Below are 16,673 nucleotides of genomic sequence, written 5' to 3' on the forward strand. Positions count from 1 at the left end.
AAAGACTGTTTCGCGTGTAGTATGAGTGACAAGTCAAGAAGCATAAGACACGCTCCACTCATTCCTGTGGAAATCCCAATGGTACCATGGGACAAACTCGGATTTGACATTATGGGGCCTATTCGGGCCAAAGGACCACAGGTGTGGTACCTCTTGGTAATCATTGACTACTATTCGAACTGGATAACCTGTAAATTTGTGAATACCATCAACACCAGGACACTGATAGAGTTCATGAGCGAAATATTCTCTAAAGAAGGGATTCCCTCATCCCTCGTCACAGATAATGGTGTACAGTTTGTGTCGGAAGAGATGAGAGAGTTCCTTGAGGACATGTCTATAACACATGTGCGCACGCCTCTTTATTGCCCTAAAGCCAATGGGAAGGTAGAGAGAGCGAACAGAATGCTAAAAGAATGCATACAACTGGCGAACAATTCAGGGTTGGCCATTGAACCTGCCATTAGAAACATGCTCTGGGCATACCACACTACACCCAGTCTCTCAACAGGTCATACCCCCTTTGAACTGTTGAGGGGAAGGAAGGCAGGATCTAAATTGTCCCCTAATTGGTTGTGCCCAAAAGAGAGGGGGGAAATCGACAAGGAGGAATTTTGGAACCAATACCAGGAGTGGTATGACAGGAAGTGGGGTGTCAAGGAGAGGTCCTTTCTTCCAGGGAAAATGGTGCACATCAGGAAACCAGAGATCATGAGGGGAAAGGGGGGAAAGTATTACCCCCAGGGAAGAATTAAGGAGGTCAAGAGAAACGTGGTGGTCATGGAGGATGGGAAGAAATGGAGCATGGACAGGGTGGCAGGGGGCGAGAGGGAAAGGCCCAATGGAGAGTGCCCCAGGGGACAAGGTAATGAAGAGAGGGTGGAAGTGACACAACCGAGGAGAGGGGGCCGGCAAAAGAACGCTCCCAGCTGGCAGCAGCACTATAGCATGGGGTAGTAGACTTTTCCTCTCCTCCTCACGGAGTATCATTGGGGCCAGGTGCACTCAGTAAGTTTGTGTTGTTTTCTTCCTCCCCCAGGTTAATCTGACCTTGCGGTGCTCATTTGCATGGGGGGGAAGATGTGTTGTAGTTTCTCCCACTTGGTATAGGCCATGCACCCCCACCCCATTAGGACATTGGTACAGTTGTGGAATGTTGGGAGGAAGGCCACCTTAGAATGTTGATGACGGTGCTGGGATTGTACTTTGACTTGCCTGCATGACCTACAAGCTGAGGATGCTGTTATGTTGTAACTGAATAAAGAGTTTAACTTCTTCACCTGCGTGACTCTTCTCTACACACATACAATATGGCAAGAACAGTATAGGAAAGAGACTTTGTAGACAAAAAAAACACAATGCTAGAGCAAAAACATATATTGCTTGAGTGAAAAACCAAAGAGTGCAGGATGGGAAAAAGACCAAATAGGTGAGCATAGGAAGAGAGAAGCAGAGAATGGGAGAGGACAAAAGTTGTAGTTTGGAGAGAGAAAGATGTAAGAGAATATAAGTTGGGAAATGGCACAGAAGGGTGCGTGCATAGGGCCTGGATTTGGATGATGAGAAATAGTATATTACGGGAGTGTTCATGCAGTGATCAGAGAGGACAGGATGGGCAAGCAGGAATCTACCAAAACAGAGAAGAGAGAGCATGGAATGAGGGACCTCACAACTAAAAATAGTGACAGCATAAGATGCAATAATAGTAGAATGGGAATACAAGCAAGCACATGTGGCATGGGGAGTAAACAAGATGAATAAAAACAGGAACAATATGACACGGGGAAGGGGAGCACACAGACGAACATCACATTGTTGGTAGCATAAAATGCAAAAATGCAGCCATTGAATGAGAGAGCTTAGGGTGATGAAGCACAGGGTGAGAGTACAGAGGATGGATGAGAACAGTGGATAAGAAAGAGCAAGTTATAAGATAGCACAGGATGAAAGTGAGATGGATTAAGGAGAGAAAAAATGAGATAGAGGACAGGACAGTTCAGGGCATGTGAAAATTGAGCTGAGGATGAGAGAGTAAAGGATGATGGAGCACTACATGGAAGAGGGCTAGACGGAAAAGAGCGCAGAATGGTTGAACCACATCAAGTAAGAGAACACATTGGAAAGTCACAGGATTGGGTGCATAGAATGCGGGAGCACAGGATGCAACAGACCACAAAGAGCACATTATGGAGAACATAGGATCACAGAGCACAGAAAGAGAGGGTACATTATGTTGGCACAGGATAGAAGGGGCAGTATGCAGGGAATTGAAATAGGGAGTATAGAAACGGAAAATGCATGATGGAGTATCACAGTGCTAGGAAAAGCATAAGTTGGGCAAACCATAGGATAGAAAAACACACACATATAGAGCATTGAATGTGAATGGCACATGAGGGATATAGCACTAGAAGGGACAGCACAGGATAGGAGAATGCATGATGGGGAGCACAGGGTGGGGAGGAGTAGGACATAGGATTTCTGAATCAGAGAGCATGGAATGGTGTAGTATGGGACTAAAGAGGGCACAGAAGTAGGGAAAACACACATCGTGGAAAAGAAAAGAATGGAGTGAGAATTGGAACAAGTAGGTATTAGAGGCCAAAGAAGATGCAAAACAATAGAGTGACAAAAGAACATGTGATAGCTGAGAATGGTCTGGGCAGATCCAAGCATGGCAGACCGCATAACAGGATAGATCAGGAGAGGAGGGCATGATGGGCTTGGAAAAATAGGATAGATGAGATCTCATGATGGGAAGGATGTATCAAGAGGAGTATCACTAGATGGGAGTTTTAAAGCTCTTTTTAAATGTGCACATTTGGGTGACAAATTATTTTTGACTAATAATGATTTCTATAATTAATATAGTTGTACACAATGAATTATTAATTGTGCACTTGAAACAATTTTACGTAGCGGTTTAGAAGTGTGTATATTAATATAGTTTAGTTATGCCAAATTTCTACAGAAGCACTATTTTATTCAAATGGATGGTGTTTGGTGTTCTGTTCATCTTCCTCCTGCTCATTGCCCCTCCCAATTAATGTCCCCCTTCATGTCTTGTCTCCCCCCTACTTTCACAAAGCACAGAAACGCAGTGATGAAATTGGCTATTTTCTTCAGAGAGCATGTGTTGTGAATGAGCCGTTCTTGATGTACCTAATGTAACATTGTGCAGGACACTCGTTCGTACCCTGGTGTATGAGTCTTTGTTTGAAAATGTTCTACATTGTGTTGTAAATCTCTCGAGTGTGCTGTTGCTGTGTAAGCTAATGGAAGAATTCATCTGACTTAGAAATGGGTGAGCAGTTCTTGTTGTGACGATCATCATTCTGATTTGCTCAATATCTATTATCATTAGTCATGTCATGCTATATTTGTAGTCTCAGCTTATTACCTGTGTGTAAAATGTGTATGAAAACCCTTGGTTTTGGAAGTGAGGCAGAGACTTTTCATTTTCCTCACAGGTCTCTGTCCAATTGTTGAGAAACTTTTCCTGATCTATTAGAGACACTATTCATTTATTTAGTTTGTTTTTCTCCTATCCCTGGAGATGCTATCAGAATTCCTTATGAATCTGACGTAGATCATTTTCCTATTCCTCCCAATTTTTGTCTGTTCCACTTAAGATTTTTGTTGCCTAATGGGCCTTTGAATAATTCTGATTTCAGGCTGCGTACTCTCTATCTGAGCCTTCATGGCATTGCAGTACACCAGAAATTCTCAAAGAAAGTGGGTTCTGCACCCATAGTGCGAGGCATCTTTGGTATGAAAGAGAATTCTAGAATTTTGAGCTAAGTACTCTTACCAATTCTGAGCAGAAGGGGAAAAGGTAGGAGAGCAAAGGAAAAGAGAGAAGCAGAAGTAAAATAAGAGGGTGATATATAAAAAGAGATGGGAACCCTAAAAACGGGAAGATGAGAATCAAAGACACAGGCAGAGAAATACAGAGAAGAGATATATGCGGAGAAATAAAGAATAGTGAAGCAATGACTGAAAAGAGCATTTCAGGGAAAGGCAGACAAAGACAGCCTGAAGGTGAGAATGACATGCATAGCATTTGAGATACTGACTATGGAGTGAGCCCGAGAGGTGTTTAGGCAGGTGGGATGCAGGTCTAAGATTTCAAATGAGTGGGGGCAAGCAAGAGAGTGATGCGGCTATGCCAGGGGGGTGAGACATAAAGAGAGAAATCAGTGGTGAAATAAACAATATGGGTGAAAGAGTACTTGGTAAATTATTTTAGGAAAGGCCGGGAGAGAATGACATAAGAATGTGAGAAAGGGGACACAGTGGAAGGGCAAGGGGTGGCGAGAACAAATAAGTGGAAGGGTAGGGGGACAGTGAGAAAGAATGTAAAGAATTGTGAGTGGCAGAAAGAACAAGCTCATAATAGATTTGCAGTAAGTGAATGAGTGTTGGGGAGAAGTGCTAAAGTGTAACAGGGAGAGGGGAACTGGAGGTAGAGAGCTGAAAAATAGCAGAGAAGGCAGAAGAAGTATCAGTTTGGGGAGAAGTGAGATAACAATGCGGCTGCGAAAGTGAAAGTAATCTCGGAAAAGCGTGGCGCGTGCGCCCGCTCACATGCACTGTAGCTCTAGGCTGACCTGGTAGCACTTTTTGGAGCCCTCTCAAAAAGTCTCGCCAGACCAGCGCATGCGCTGGGTCAGGCGAGACCTAATGAATAATGGTAATGAAGGAAAATGAACTTATCTGCTTGGAACTACATTTAAAAGAGGGGTGCCATTGATGTGGCTGTCTTCTGCGGAATCTAGGATTCTAGCTAATGGTCCCAGTACGTCAAGAAGACGATCTTGGCACCCTTTCAGGGATCTTTCCATCCCTTTTCTTGGATCACGTCCAAGTTTGAATAGGAATTTAATGAGTTCAGGGTCCAAGTTGGGGGTATAGCAGGTTTTATCCTCGATAGAAGGTCTAGAGCATTCAGCTCTAAGGATGTTACGAGTGTCCCTTTCTAAGAGGTTTCTTAACCATTTTAAATTAATTTTGCGACGTGGTCCTGAGGGAACCACTCAGAACTTCTTGGGTGTTTCAGATTTAATGGGGGAAACATTTCTTATATATAATGTTATATAATGTCTTTAGAGGATGATGGGAGTTCCTCTTTTTGATTGTAAAATTCTTGATCATCTTCATCAAGATCAAGGACATACTCATCAGGTGTGTCTGAGGATTCTATATCATTAGATTTGTTATCTCCCATATTGTAAAGAGCATTATGATATTTTGTGCCGCTAGGGACACCCAGATGTTTTGTGCCGCTAAGGACACCCAGATAAGTTGTGCTGCTAGGGACACCTTGGGAGTTCGAGGTGCGAGGACCTCCATTAGTAGTTGAGGTGCTAAGACCTCCCTGAATTGATGAGGTGCTAGGACCTCCTATATTGCTATTATCAATGTTTTTAGTTTTCTTAAGTCTTTTACCCCTTAATTCAGTGATGTTGTCAGAGTAGGGGTTTGGAATTTCTGTGATTTCATCCTCATCGAGGAGTGACCTTTTAGAGGACATGATCTGACTTAAGGTCTCAAACATGCAGGACCTCATTTCCTTATGAAGGATATTTTTTGCAGGGCTTCGTTGTCTATGTTAGGAGTAGGGGCAGAAGCCTCGTCTGAGTCAGAGTCAGACATGGTATAGCCCTTTAAAGAAAAGATAATTAGGGAGGGATTTCCCTTAATAATAGTGACATGGTTTATAGCTGAAGGAATGCCAAGGCACTCCAGAATCCAATTAGATATGTACCTAATGTACATGGAAACCATTTTGGAGAGGAAGCAGCTAGGCTGTGGTCCTGATTAGCAGGGCCACAGCCAGACTAAGGTCGAAAAACAGTGAAACACCAGCAAAAAGTGGGGGTACCCATGTGAAGCAGATCCTACTCTCCTACAGTCAACGCCGTCTCCTCCTCCTGCTTCAACACCCTCCGCATGCTCTGCAGGATCTACAGGTGGATCGCCACCGAAACGAGAATAACGGTCACCCAGGCCCTCGTCACCAGCAGGTTGGACTACGGAAACTCCCTCTGCGCAGGAACCTCGGCCAAACTCCTGAGACGGCTTCAACGCATCCAGAACGCCTCTGCACGTCTGATGCTCGACATCCCTCGCCGCAGCCACATCACATCCCACCTGAGAGGCCTGCACTGGCTCCCCGTCAACAAGAGGATAACCTTCAAGCTCCTCATCCACGCACACAAAGCACTCCACAACACCGGACCAGCATACCTCAACAGACGACTCAGCTTCTACACCCCCACCCGCCAGCTCCGCCAGCCTCACCCGCGCCGCAGTCCTCTGCATCTAAAGAACAACTGCCGGTGGCAGATCCTTCTCCCACCTCGCCGCCAAGACCTGGAACACCCTCCCAACCCACCTACGGCAGACCCAAGACCTGCAGGCCTTCAGAAGACTCCTCAAGACCAGGCTCTTCGAGCAGTAGCAGCACCACCCGTCCCCCGGCGCCTTGAGACCCTCACAGTTAAGTAGTGCTCTTTACAAGTGACATGATTGATTGATTTACGCTAAGTTGTTTAGAACTAAATTGGCTACACAGGGCTGTGATCATTGAAAAGAGACCATTGAGTTAAAATCAATCTGGGGCACGATGCCTTGGCAGGTTCAGGGAGCTGAAGCTTTACATCGTGCCTGCCTGATCCCAGCTCAAATGTTATTTTTAAATGATACAGTGTACCAAACCACTTGTTTTGGCCTACCAACTGTCAAAAATGTAAATACTCCATCCATTCCGTCCCTAGCGGAGTATGACGATTGGCGCTCTCAGACAAATTATACTATTAAGGCATTGTAGGCTTTGTTGCGAAATGACACTTTCAATGTCTCTGAAATTGATTCTACCGGGTGGTTGGTGTGGCAAACTAATACAAATGCATGCCAATTGCGTTTTAATAATGTTACGCCTGGTTTCATTCAGACTAGACCTGATCCTCTATATACCCTTACACATTCGGTCACTGCATATTCGGTGGGTAAATTATGCCAACAATGGTTGGAACATTCCACGCTGGCATCTGTAAAACAACATCTTTCTCTGTTGTCGCATGACATCATTCTGTCTGATTTCATCTTAGGACCTAGGAACCCTAGAGCTAAGCGATTTCTTTATGCCACCTACAATGAAATATGGAAGCTTTCGTAGATTGAAGCTGCTTTTCGTCTGTGCCAAATTGATCAAGCCAATTTTTAAAAGGTTTTTGTCGTAGTAGACAACATCATCAACACACTTTCCTCACACATTTATACGTTGGATAATATTGTTTTATCTGTTATTGATACTGTTCAAAGTGATGTCTCTGTGTTATATCATGGTCAAAATCAGTTAAGATCTGTTATGCAATTTGCATGGACATTGCAAACTCTTAAAATGGGAAAAATACCTTGGGATTAATTGAATGCCACTGCTTTTTGTTTGCCATTTAATCTGACTGATAAACAATGATTTATGTCCATGAAAGATGCTGCATATACACTTTTGCATATTGAACAATTGGAGCCCTTGCCGTTCTGGGTAGTGTAAGTGGACCCTGTTGTTTGGTTAATTCATAGGGTTATCTCTCTCCCTTTTTTGCTGTTTAAGTTTAAATCATGCATGCAACATTTTTCGATTGGCCGTTTTGAACCACTGGGTAGTGCATTTCTACATGAATTGTGGTCCCTACCTTTCACTTACAGTTGTCAGAGGGAGGGTAAGGAAGTTTTTCTTACAGGGGAGGACTGGTTTGCAAACATGTTAAGTTGCACGGGGCTTGTAACGTTTCGGTGCCCAATCTTGATTGTTTTATAAAAGGGACCCCAGTACCGTCAATAATTCCCGCTTTTACCTGCTTATGAATGCCAGCTATCTTATTTTAAACAACCAAGACTGCTGTGATTTCGAGCAGGAGTTCTGTATTTAGTAACAGTTTCCCAGTACGTAACTTGTTGTAGCAATGTGCTTTTTCCACCCTCACATGGTAGTCTAGATAGTTCAATTTAGCATTCCATTCCTAATTTGAAAACTGATTTCAACAAGCTGAGCAGGCTCAAAGCGCTATTATTCCAACAAGAGGTGGCTCTCACTTCGGCCTGAGAGACCTTCGAGTTACAGGTGGCTAGGACTTCTAGTGAGATACAGTCCCTTCTGAACACTAACCTCCCACTGCATTTTGGAGAGTTTATACACCAAATATTTAATGCGTCTGACACTAAAGGCCTTCTACATTTTTTTAAACGTTTGGGATCTGGCCTTGTGACTTCTTTTCAGACGATATTTGGAGTAATAACGGCTTTTATTCATTCTATTTTTTCCAGTGTCTTCGGAGGGTTCCCCTTAGTATTGGTATTAGGTGCTGAAATCCTGCTTCTCCTGTTCCTGTTGCGTAATGGCTGCTCATCTTGTGGTACTGCACAGACCAGGCCAACTGCAACTGTACCGTGATCGCATTCAACAAGTTTTTGGATGCTTGCCATTAGCCACGCTGGGCGTCAGTTATGGATTAACTTTTCGCTTTGCCTATTTTACTTGCATGCAACCAGTGTTTTACTGTAAGCGATGCCCTTCTGTTGGGCAATGGATATACGCCTCTCCAACACATCATGTCCAGTCCTTGATTTTAACCAGTTGATATGTTCCTCAGAGACTCATGACCAGGCTTGTTCTGGGGATGGCCGTATGGCGCGTGCGGCTGCACTTGGAGTATTGGCTGAATGGAATGTCTGTGCGGTTGCGCAGAACGTCCTGCAACGGAGTTTCATCGAATATCACGCAAGTTGCCCACTTCTGCTTTTAGAGGCATCAGATTATGAGGAGCATGTTTGTTCCTTCGACTTAATTAATTGGATGGCATCCCCTTTTTCTACCAATGATAGGGATGATCTGTTAGAGGGAATTGCATTCCTCAGATCACACACCTTGATGAACTTACCACCTCCTTCATAATAACTCGTTTGGAATGACTTTGTTATTACAGAGACAGTTCTATTTCAATAAGCAATAATGGTAATATTGATAAAAAAAATGATTTGTAGCTTCATGATAATTGGAGAACGTATGAGACACTATAGCTAGTCGGTTTGGGATTTTGGGTACTAATGTGGTGGGTTGGTACACCCCTATTCACTGAGGTCCTGTTTTCCTGCGCATAGTTTTTCTTAATGGTCACTGGTGTTGAAGCGGATTTGTTCCAGATAGTGAGAACCCAGCCCGCGGAACTGCGCTAATGTGCGGCCATCTTGCCGTGGGCTCTCTGGCTCCCCCCATCAGACCGTATTTAAGGATGAACTGTTATGTTGTTTAGCGAATACACCTTTTTCTAATTCTGAAAAATCACATTGACAACAGCTCGTTCTGTTCCAGCTATATTTGGCCTAATAACCGGAAGCATTTTGCCTCCCACTTTTCACTATTATACCTCCAGGAAAATAAATTATTTTAGATATAGCCTTGAAAAAGTCCAAAGGTTGGACAAAACATGTGTCGGCTGAATCATCTGTAATTTTTCAGTACCGGACCAAATGTACTGAATATTTGACTGTATCAAGAAGAAGTGAAAAAACTACTTACCAGTGGAAACATCTGCAATTTTTCAGTACAACTGTACTGAATGTTTAACTGTATCAAGACGAAGTTAAACAAGCTACTCAACACGCCAAATGGTTTTTGGACTCTTGATTTTGAAAGGAATGCTTAAGGACTAAAAATCTTTCTATATATTTGCCATATTTGCATTGAATAGGGTGCTATTTTATAAATTGACTTGCTAACCCTTAAGAAGGATACAATGGCTACCTATCAAGCAGTGTATTACCTTCAAGGCCCTGTGCATCACCTACAAAGAGTTACACAGTTTGGGCCCTGAGTATTTAATTGAATAGTTGCAGCGCCAAGACGCATTCAGGTATATGTGCGCTTTATAGTTTTTTTTTTTATATCATATCATCAAATTTGCACTCCAATGATAGAATGGTTTAGCCTCTCCTAAGGCAAAAAGACTGAATGGCATAGTTTCCACATAATTTTTCACTGTCCATTTGACTGAAGAAAAAGAATCCTTTAGAGTTACGAAAAGGATATGGAAACAAAACACATCAGTTTGTCCTGCAAAAATTATGTCTTAACATAAAAACAATATATGCTGTTTTATCAAGTCTCAAATTGATAATTGATTTGGTCGACACGTTGGGACCCGGAGATGGTATACGACGCATACGCGCTGTTGAAAGCATTTAGGAATTGGACTATCGTGCTTTTATCTGTGAGGGAAGAAAAGAGTCTCCCACATACTACGTCTCTGCTCAAGGAATAATAACTAATCAATTCATCGAGTCAGGAAAGATTACTTTACCACCAATACCTGTACCTAGTGAACTATCAATACACAGGATGACAGATTGATGGGTCAACCAACTGGTATGCGACTCTACTGAGTGACTTTGATGAGGCATGAGGAGGAGGCTGAGATCCCTTTAGTAGCCATCATTCAAACACGTCCTATATATAAGATTGTATATTGACTGTATGGGAGAATAGAATATTTGTCCTTAAGAAGGTGGTCGTTTATTTCCTGATTCCCACCGAAACGCGTCGACGCATACATAGGAGGGAGAATATAGATTGTACCGACACCTGTTTTCCGAATTATGGAATGTTGACATTACCAACTAGGAAAATAGCTGATCTTGATCATATGTCTCCTTTTTCCTGCTGATAAGAAAACAATAATTTTTCTTACTGAATCTCCCGTTGTCTTGCATTGTTGTGTGTGTATTGTTTTATGTGTACATTTATTGTATTGGTATCTTTTTGGAGATTTTTAACTGTTTTAATTTTTGTGTTTTATGAACTTCTGACTGTGTGAAGCCATATGACTTATGAATTTTAATAAAATACACTGAAGTTTGGTTTGGGGATGATTTTCGGTGCCTTATCCTGGTGAGAGATTGGGTAGAGCTGTGAATGTGTGGATAGAAACTCTGTTGTTCCAAAATGGGATTTTTCTCTTGGACTTTCGTCAAATTGATTAAAACCTACCATTACTCCTCCTTCTCCCATACGAACTAGAGGTGAAATGTAAAGAATTTGCTCAATTTTTTTCACCAGAAAATTGTCACTACATATACCCTGTCACAAACATCTACATACGCTGTTTCACAGAACATCCTCATCCAACTGGTTGTCTTTAAATGGATTAACACTAACACCATCTCAAACTGTCAAACCATCAGCTGATCCCTTTCCTGATATACTTTTAAAATACATAAGTAATTATCTGGACCCTTACTCGACCAATTCCTGACTTCTATAAAGCAGGCTATTTGATGCTCTATTAAAAAATAACTGAAAACCCAGAGTATCTAAAACAAAGAAGTTATACAGTGTCAGGGCGTAAATTCTTTCCGAAGCCCGGGAGAGTTTCTTGACGACTCAAGTAATTTTATCCTATTGGAAAATAACCGGCTGGATAAGTTTCCATCTGACTTATGACCAGGTTGCAGTAAAGAAACTATTTCTTCTCTATATTTTAATGGTGGCCCATGTTTATTGGTCTTCATAGAAATGTTGCAGCATTAGTATGGTCAATTATAAGTCTCTACTTGGACACTAAAAGATTTCATATGTCTACATAGTACCATCTTGAGTTTGTTTTCCTCTTCTTGGATAAATCACTCACAGCACCTAAAAGTTAGCCTCTTTCTTGGCCATGTTTCTCATACAAATTGGTCCTCAGGGTTTTAGTTTTGACATTACCCTACAGGCAGATCATACCACTAATTTGTCAATGACAGAATTATATGTAAAGATCTCCTCCCTATGCAGCATTTCAGAAAATTCAGCATTAGAGGGCTCTCAATCATCTCAAACTAAACCTACAAACAAGTGTATACTTACTTCTCTCCTCTTTCCAAACATGGCTTGGCTACCTCTCCATCGTGGACTATTCACAAATAAATATCCTATCTATCTATGTACTGTGATGTCATGAAAATCTGAGTTGGTAAAGTTGCTTGTACATTATTGGTATATACATTGAGGGGACTTGGTGCATATTATGCTTCTTGACATAAATGTCATGTATGTATCTGTGGTCTGTGCGAGGATGTTTGAGCATGAAATTGTATGCATGTTACAAGTGGAAGGTTTTGCAATGAGATCTGATGTTTCTGCAACCTTTTAGATAGGATATTTATTTGTGAATATATTAATATATTTGTATTGAGAAAGACTAAAAATAAGAAATAAAGCAATGTTCAGATTATCCTAGATGATGTGAATAATTGAGTTTGTAGTCTAGCCAGAGTGGTCAACTAAATAGATGACGCATAGCATATTCTAAATGGTATAGGTAGAGTATTCTATTTGTGCTTTATTGGCTGTCTTTCCCCTGCCTCTCTACCTACATGTAACTTCAGGGGTACCCTTTTCATGAGTGGTTGTACTTTCACAGCCCTTGAGCTGTGGGGTTGTCATGTGACCTATTGGTCTCCTTTATGAGACTTCTGCATACGTGTTACTGTTTTTCAATTTTTTTTCTATCTTTCTTCGTTCTTATTTTGTCATTCTGAAATTTTGAATCTGTATCTTCCCATGGATAGTATAAAAACCTTTGGTTTCACTGAGGAAGAATTTGCTCGCTTATTAGGTCAGTCTTCCGATGGCGATAGGCCGTTCACTTTATCCAAAGGCCTCAACGAGGAATGGACTAAGCTGTTTACTTTAAAGAAAAAAACAAAACGTACCGAGTCTCATACCAACTTCATGCTCGAGTATTTAAAATCCGGCACTTTCCCTATCGGCCTCAGAGTGAAAAATATTCCTGGCCTATTTGTGGAAATCAGACAGTTCCTGGAAAAATGGGCACTCATTTCCAATAGATGTTCCAGGGACTGGATGATCCTCATTATTGAGACAGCCAGAGAGGTTGTACAGTTACTTAACAAAGAAATCCAGGAATTAGAGGGGAACCTTAAGCAGTCCAATAGTGTAGAAGAGGGTAAAAAGAAATTGGAGGAAATCTCACTTGAATTGGATTCCTTCTGTGAGTATTTACTCAAAAGAAAGACTGAGAAACTCAGAAAAGATATTAGACTTTTCTCCCAGGAACGTGTATACCCGTTCCTTGCCGAGAACTTCTGCACCCCTATGTCAACGCTGGGATAATTGTTCTGATGTACTTTTGGGCTACCGTGATTCAAACTTGGGTAGTCACATCCTTTGGGAGGATATTTGGATGTATAAACGTTTTTGGGTTATTGATATGGCCCATCAACTCGCTTCGATTTGAATGCTTCTGTCTTCATCTTTATTTCTCTTTGCATTTTTACTTTGATTTCTTTTTTATTCTGTCCCTATCCTAGTGTACAGTTGTTCTTCTTGATTTTTGTTATATTTTTTTAATTTATATTGTCATAGATTTTGACCCTCTGTGCTACTGACCATTGCTTCCTAGAGAGTATGAAACGTATTTATTGTATTCACTGAATCAAAGCTATACTTACTGCACTAATAATAACCATATATGTGTAGCGATTAATTTGTATAAATCATATTTTGCTCTTGACAGGTCCCATTGCCTTCTCTGTCTATATGCACCATATGCCGTGAAGAAGGTGATACCCAAAGAAAGGATGTTTCATCGAAAAGCGCGTTGGCGCTGTTGAATATGTTTCCTCTATGTATATCTCTAAACCTCTAAATAGATGACACATAGCATATTCTAAATGATATAGATAGAGTATTCTATTTGTGCTTTATTGGCAGTCTTTCCCCTGCCTCTCTACCTACATATAACTTCAGGGGTCCCCTTTTCATGAGTGGTTTCGAACACCATTCGGGCCTCGAGTGGGCTAAATTCAGGGAGGGGTCCACGCGGCCACTTAGTGGGGCCAGCATGCTTCGCAAAAAACTATAAAACTGGGAATCGGCAACTCGTATACTCCCCTGAGATTGCATATGGGATCCCACCCATACATTATCCGGCTTGGATCTCCTTATAATGTCCCATTTTATGAAATCTCAGGCCCTGCTCAGGGATCTCCCCCCACCCCACCTCCCAAACCAGTGTCCCAAACAAAGTGGCTTCTCCTGTGTGGGTGTTACATAACTTCTAGTTTGTCGCTGCGTCTCGCTAGGCCCAAGCGTCACTTCCGGAAGGCTTGCTATCAGCCTGGTAGTGCATAGGTAGTGGTGTGCCCTCTTCTCCCTGAATTCATCTAATTCCAGGCGATGAGCTGGGTCAAGTCAGTTGCCAAAGAGCCAGTTGGTAATTATCAGGAGCTGAGCTGCCCAGTAAGTAGAGCACAGGACATTTTTATGGGTTAAAATGAGCACCACTGAGCCCTGCAGGGATCCCCGCAGCAGAATGTTATCAGTCAGATGGTTTTCTGCTTCAAGTGTTAAACATTTGATGAAAGCCAGTAGCTCAGAGCTCCTGTTCCCAAACCTTCCAGCTCAGGGGTCCACACTCCCCTCTTGATTCAGTTGTGAACAGAAGCATAATAACCTGTTACTTACAGACTACAGTACTGCACTACGAAGTGCGTCTTGGAATAAAACTGTGACATTGGTGATACATTGTTATGATTACTGTGATTGAACGGGGTGCTGCTGACATGGAAATGATGCCACTCGAGCGAGGATTGAATGAAGCTCTCTTGCTGCAGCGACCGGCTGAGTATGAGTGATGTGTTTATTGTGGACGGGTGCTCTCTGAGCTCTCATCTCTTCTCTCTCTCCTGCAGCTGCGGTGACCCTGGATCCGGACACCGCTCATCGGAGCCTCGTCCTGTCTCAGGACCGCAGGAGCGTGAGACACAGAGACATAGAAGAGATTGTGCCCTTCTCCCCTCAGAGATTTACAACATTTTCTGATGTCCTAGGGACACAGAGGCTGAGCTCCGGGAGGCATTACTGGGAGGTGGAAGGAGAGGACAAGACTAACTTGACCCTGGGGGTGTGTGACGAGGCTGTGAGCAGGGTGGGGGAACTCGAACCATCACCTGAAAATGGATACTGGACAGTGTCTCTCAGAGATGGTGAATACAAAGCTCTCACTGACCCCTCCACCCTCCTGACCCCACGTGCGCCCCTCAGGGCTGTGGGTCTCTTCCTGGACTATGAGGCGGGCAGGCTCTCGGTGTACCATGTGGATCACCGGTCTCTACTGTTCACCTTCTCCGGGGCCTCCTTTCCCCCCACTCTGCGGCCCTTCTTCAGTCCAGAGGCTAACAGGGAATGGAGGAATGCGGAGGTGCTGCGGATCCTGCCGGTGACACCAGAGTGAGAGTAGCTCTCAACAGCGCCAGGTAAAAATGTATTTTGGCACTCACTACAAATTCCCAATTGTAATCAGCGCACTTGCATCCAATGCCCCCACCACATACAGCCATTAGTTTCTACGCACTGTTTAAGCTGCTAGATTTCACATTAGAACAGAAGCGTAGTTTCTGTATCCACCTCTGTTTGCATCTCAATCCTCCACTATGCTGAAGAGGAGCAAAGGAATTTGTTTCAGAAGCATGGCCGTGCATGGATAAGTGTATCCCCTTTGTACTTGCTTGTGGCTGAGCACTGGCCAGCAAGTGCAGTGGAATGTGCATCCCTCCCCGACCAGGGACATGGCTGTGAGCGAGGATGCTGCCCACACGTGGCAGGAGCCTTGGTCATTGAATCCCTCCCTCCATGATCCTGTCCAGTAACAGGGAGAACTAAAAAACGAAATTTTTACCCCTATTATATTTGTGTTTTTTGATTAGAAATGTTTCTGGATACTAATTACAACAACTCAGTAGAATGGACGCCAGTTATACCTTTGTTTTCTATTATCAGTTTTAATATTATTGTATCAAAAAACTTAATTGTCAGCTGGTATTGATATCATGTAGAGGTTGCATATGGAAAAATTAACATGTTCGAAATGTTGGATGATCAACTTTTCAGTAGTGAATTTACTCCCATCATTTGCTAAAATTAGGCTTGTTGTCAGGAGTATATTTTTGCAGGGCATGACCCCCCTAGAAATGACAACATGAAAGGTTACATTTTGACCTGTAGTAGACAGTCACTTACTTGCACGATAGGAAACGTGCGGGCACGTTCAAAGGTTCAAGCGTTAAATCTGTTTTTCCTTTTTTTCTATTCTTTTGCCTATTCATCGGATATTTCACTGCAGAAAGACTTTTATTACTTATGAGCAGCCACGATGCTATGATCTTGATTGTAATCCTTCCTGCTTGGCCTCCCCTAGCAGAAAGGGATCCAACTATTGTACTCTGCTCGACTACACCCGTAACATTTGTCAAGTAGACATACTGCATTTGTATTGCATTCCACTGCTTATGAAGATGATTATGGCACTTCTGCAATGTATATGCAACATTTAATAAAAACTGATTAAAAAAAATATGAAAGGTTACATTTTGTCTCTCACTGACTTGGTTTCACTACCTGTACATCTCGCTGTAATTTATCTTCCTTTACTTTATTATGTTATGTGTTTCCTTTCTTCTCTCACCTGTGATTGCCTTTACATCAGTTTTCTCCCCACAGTTCTCCGGTGCCACTCCTTTATTCTACACTACTTCTCCTCCACCACTCCTAGCGCTGGGTTTTCTCTCACCGGTCCCCTCTTCTGTCTCTGATCCCTACCTAGTTGTAC

The 16,673-nt window shown here is 42.6% G+C and overlaps 1 protein-coding gene across 1 annotated transcript in view; it reads left to right on the top strand.

Moving 5' to 3' along the window:
* LOC146771119 (erythroid membrane-associated protein-like) overlaps window positions 1-16,404 on the top strand; it is a 94,598-nt gene extending 78,194 nt beyond the window's left edge. The window contains exon 7 of the mRNA XM_085640344.1: window positions 14,758-16,404. Within this exon, the coding sequence (XP_085496470.1) occupies window positions 14,758-15,299 (542 nt within the window). The 3' untranslated portion in view covers window positions 15,300-16,404. The remainder of the gene's footprint in view (window positions 1-14,757) is intronic.
* The last annotated feature ends 269 nt before the right edge of the window (window positions 16,405-16,673 follow it).

The sequence above is a fragment of the Triturus cristatus genome, unplaced genomic scaffold (assembly GCF_964204655.1).
Source record: "Triturus cristatus unplaced genomic scaffold, aTriCri1.1 SCAFFOLD_189, whole genome shotgun sequence".
Lineage (NCBI taxonomy): Eukaryota > Metazoa > Chordata > Amphibia > Caudata > Salamandridae > Triturus > Triturus cristatus.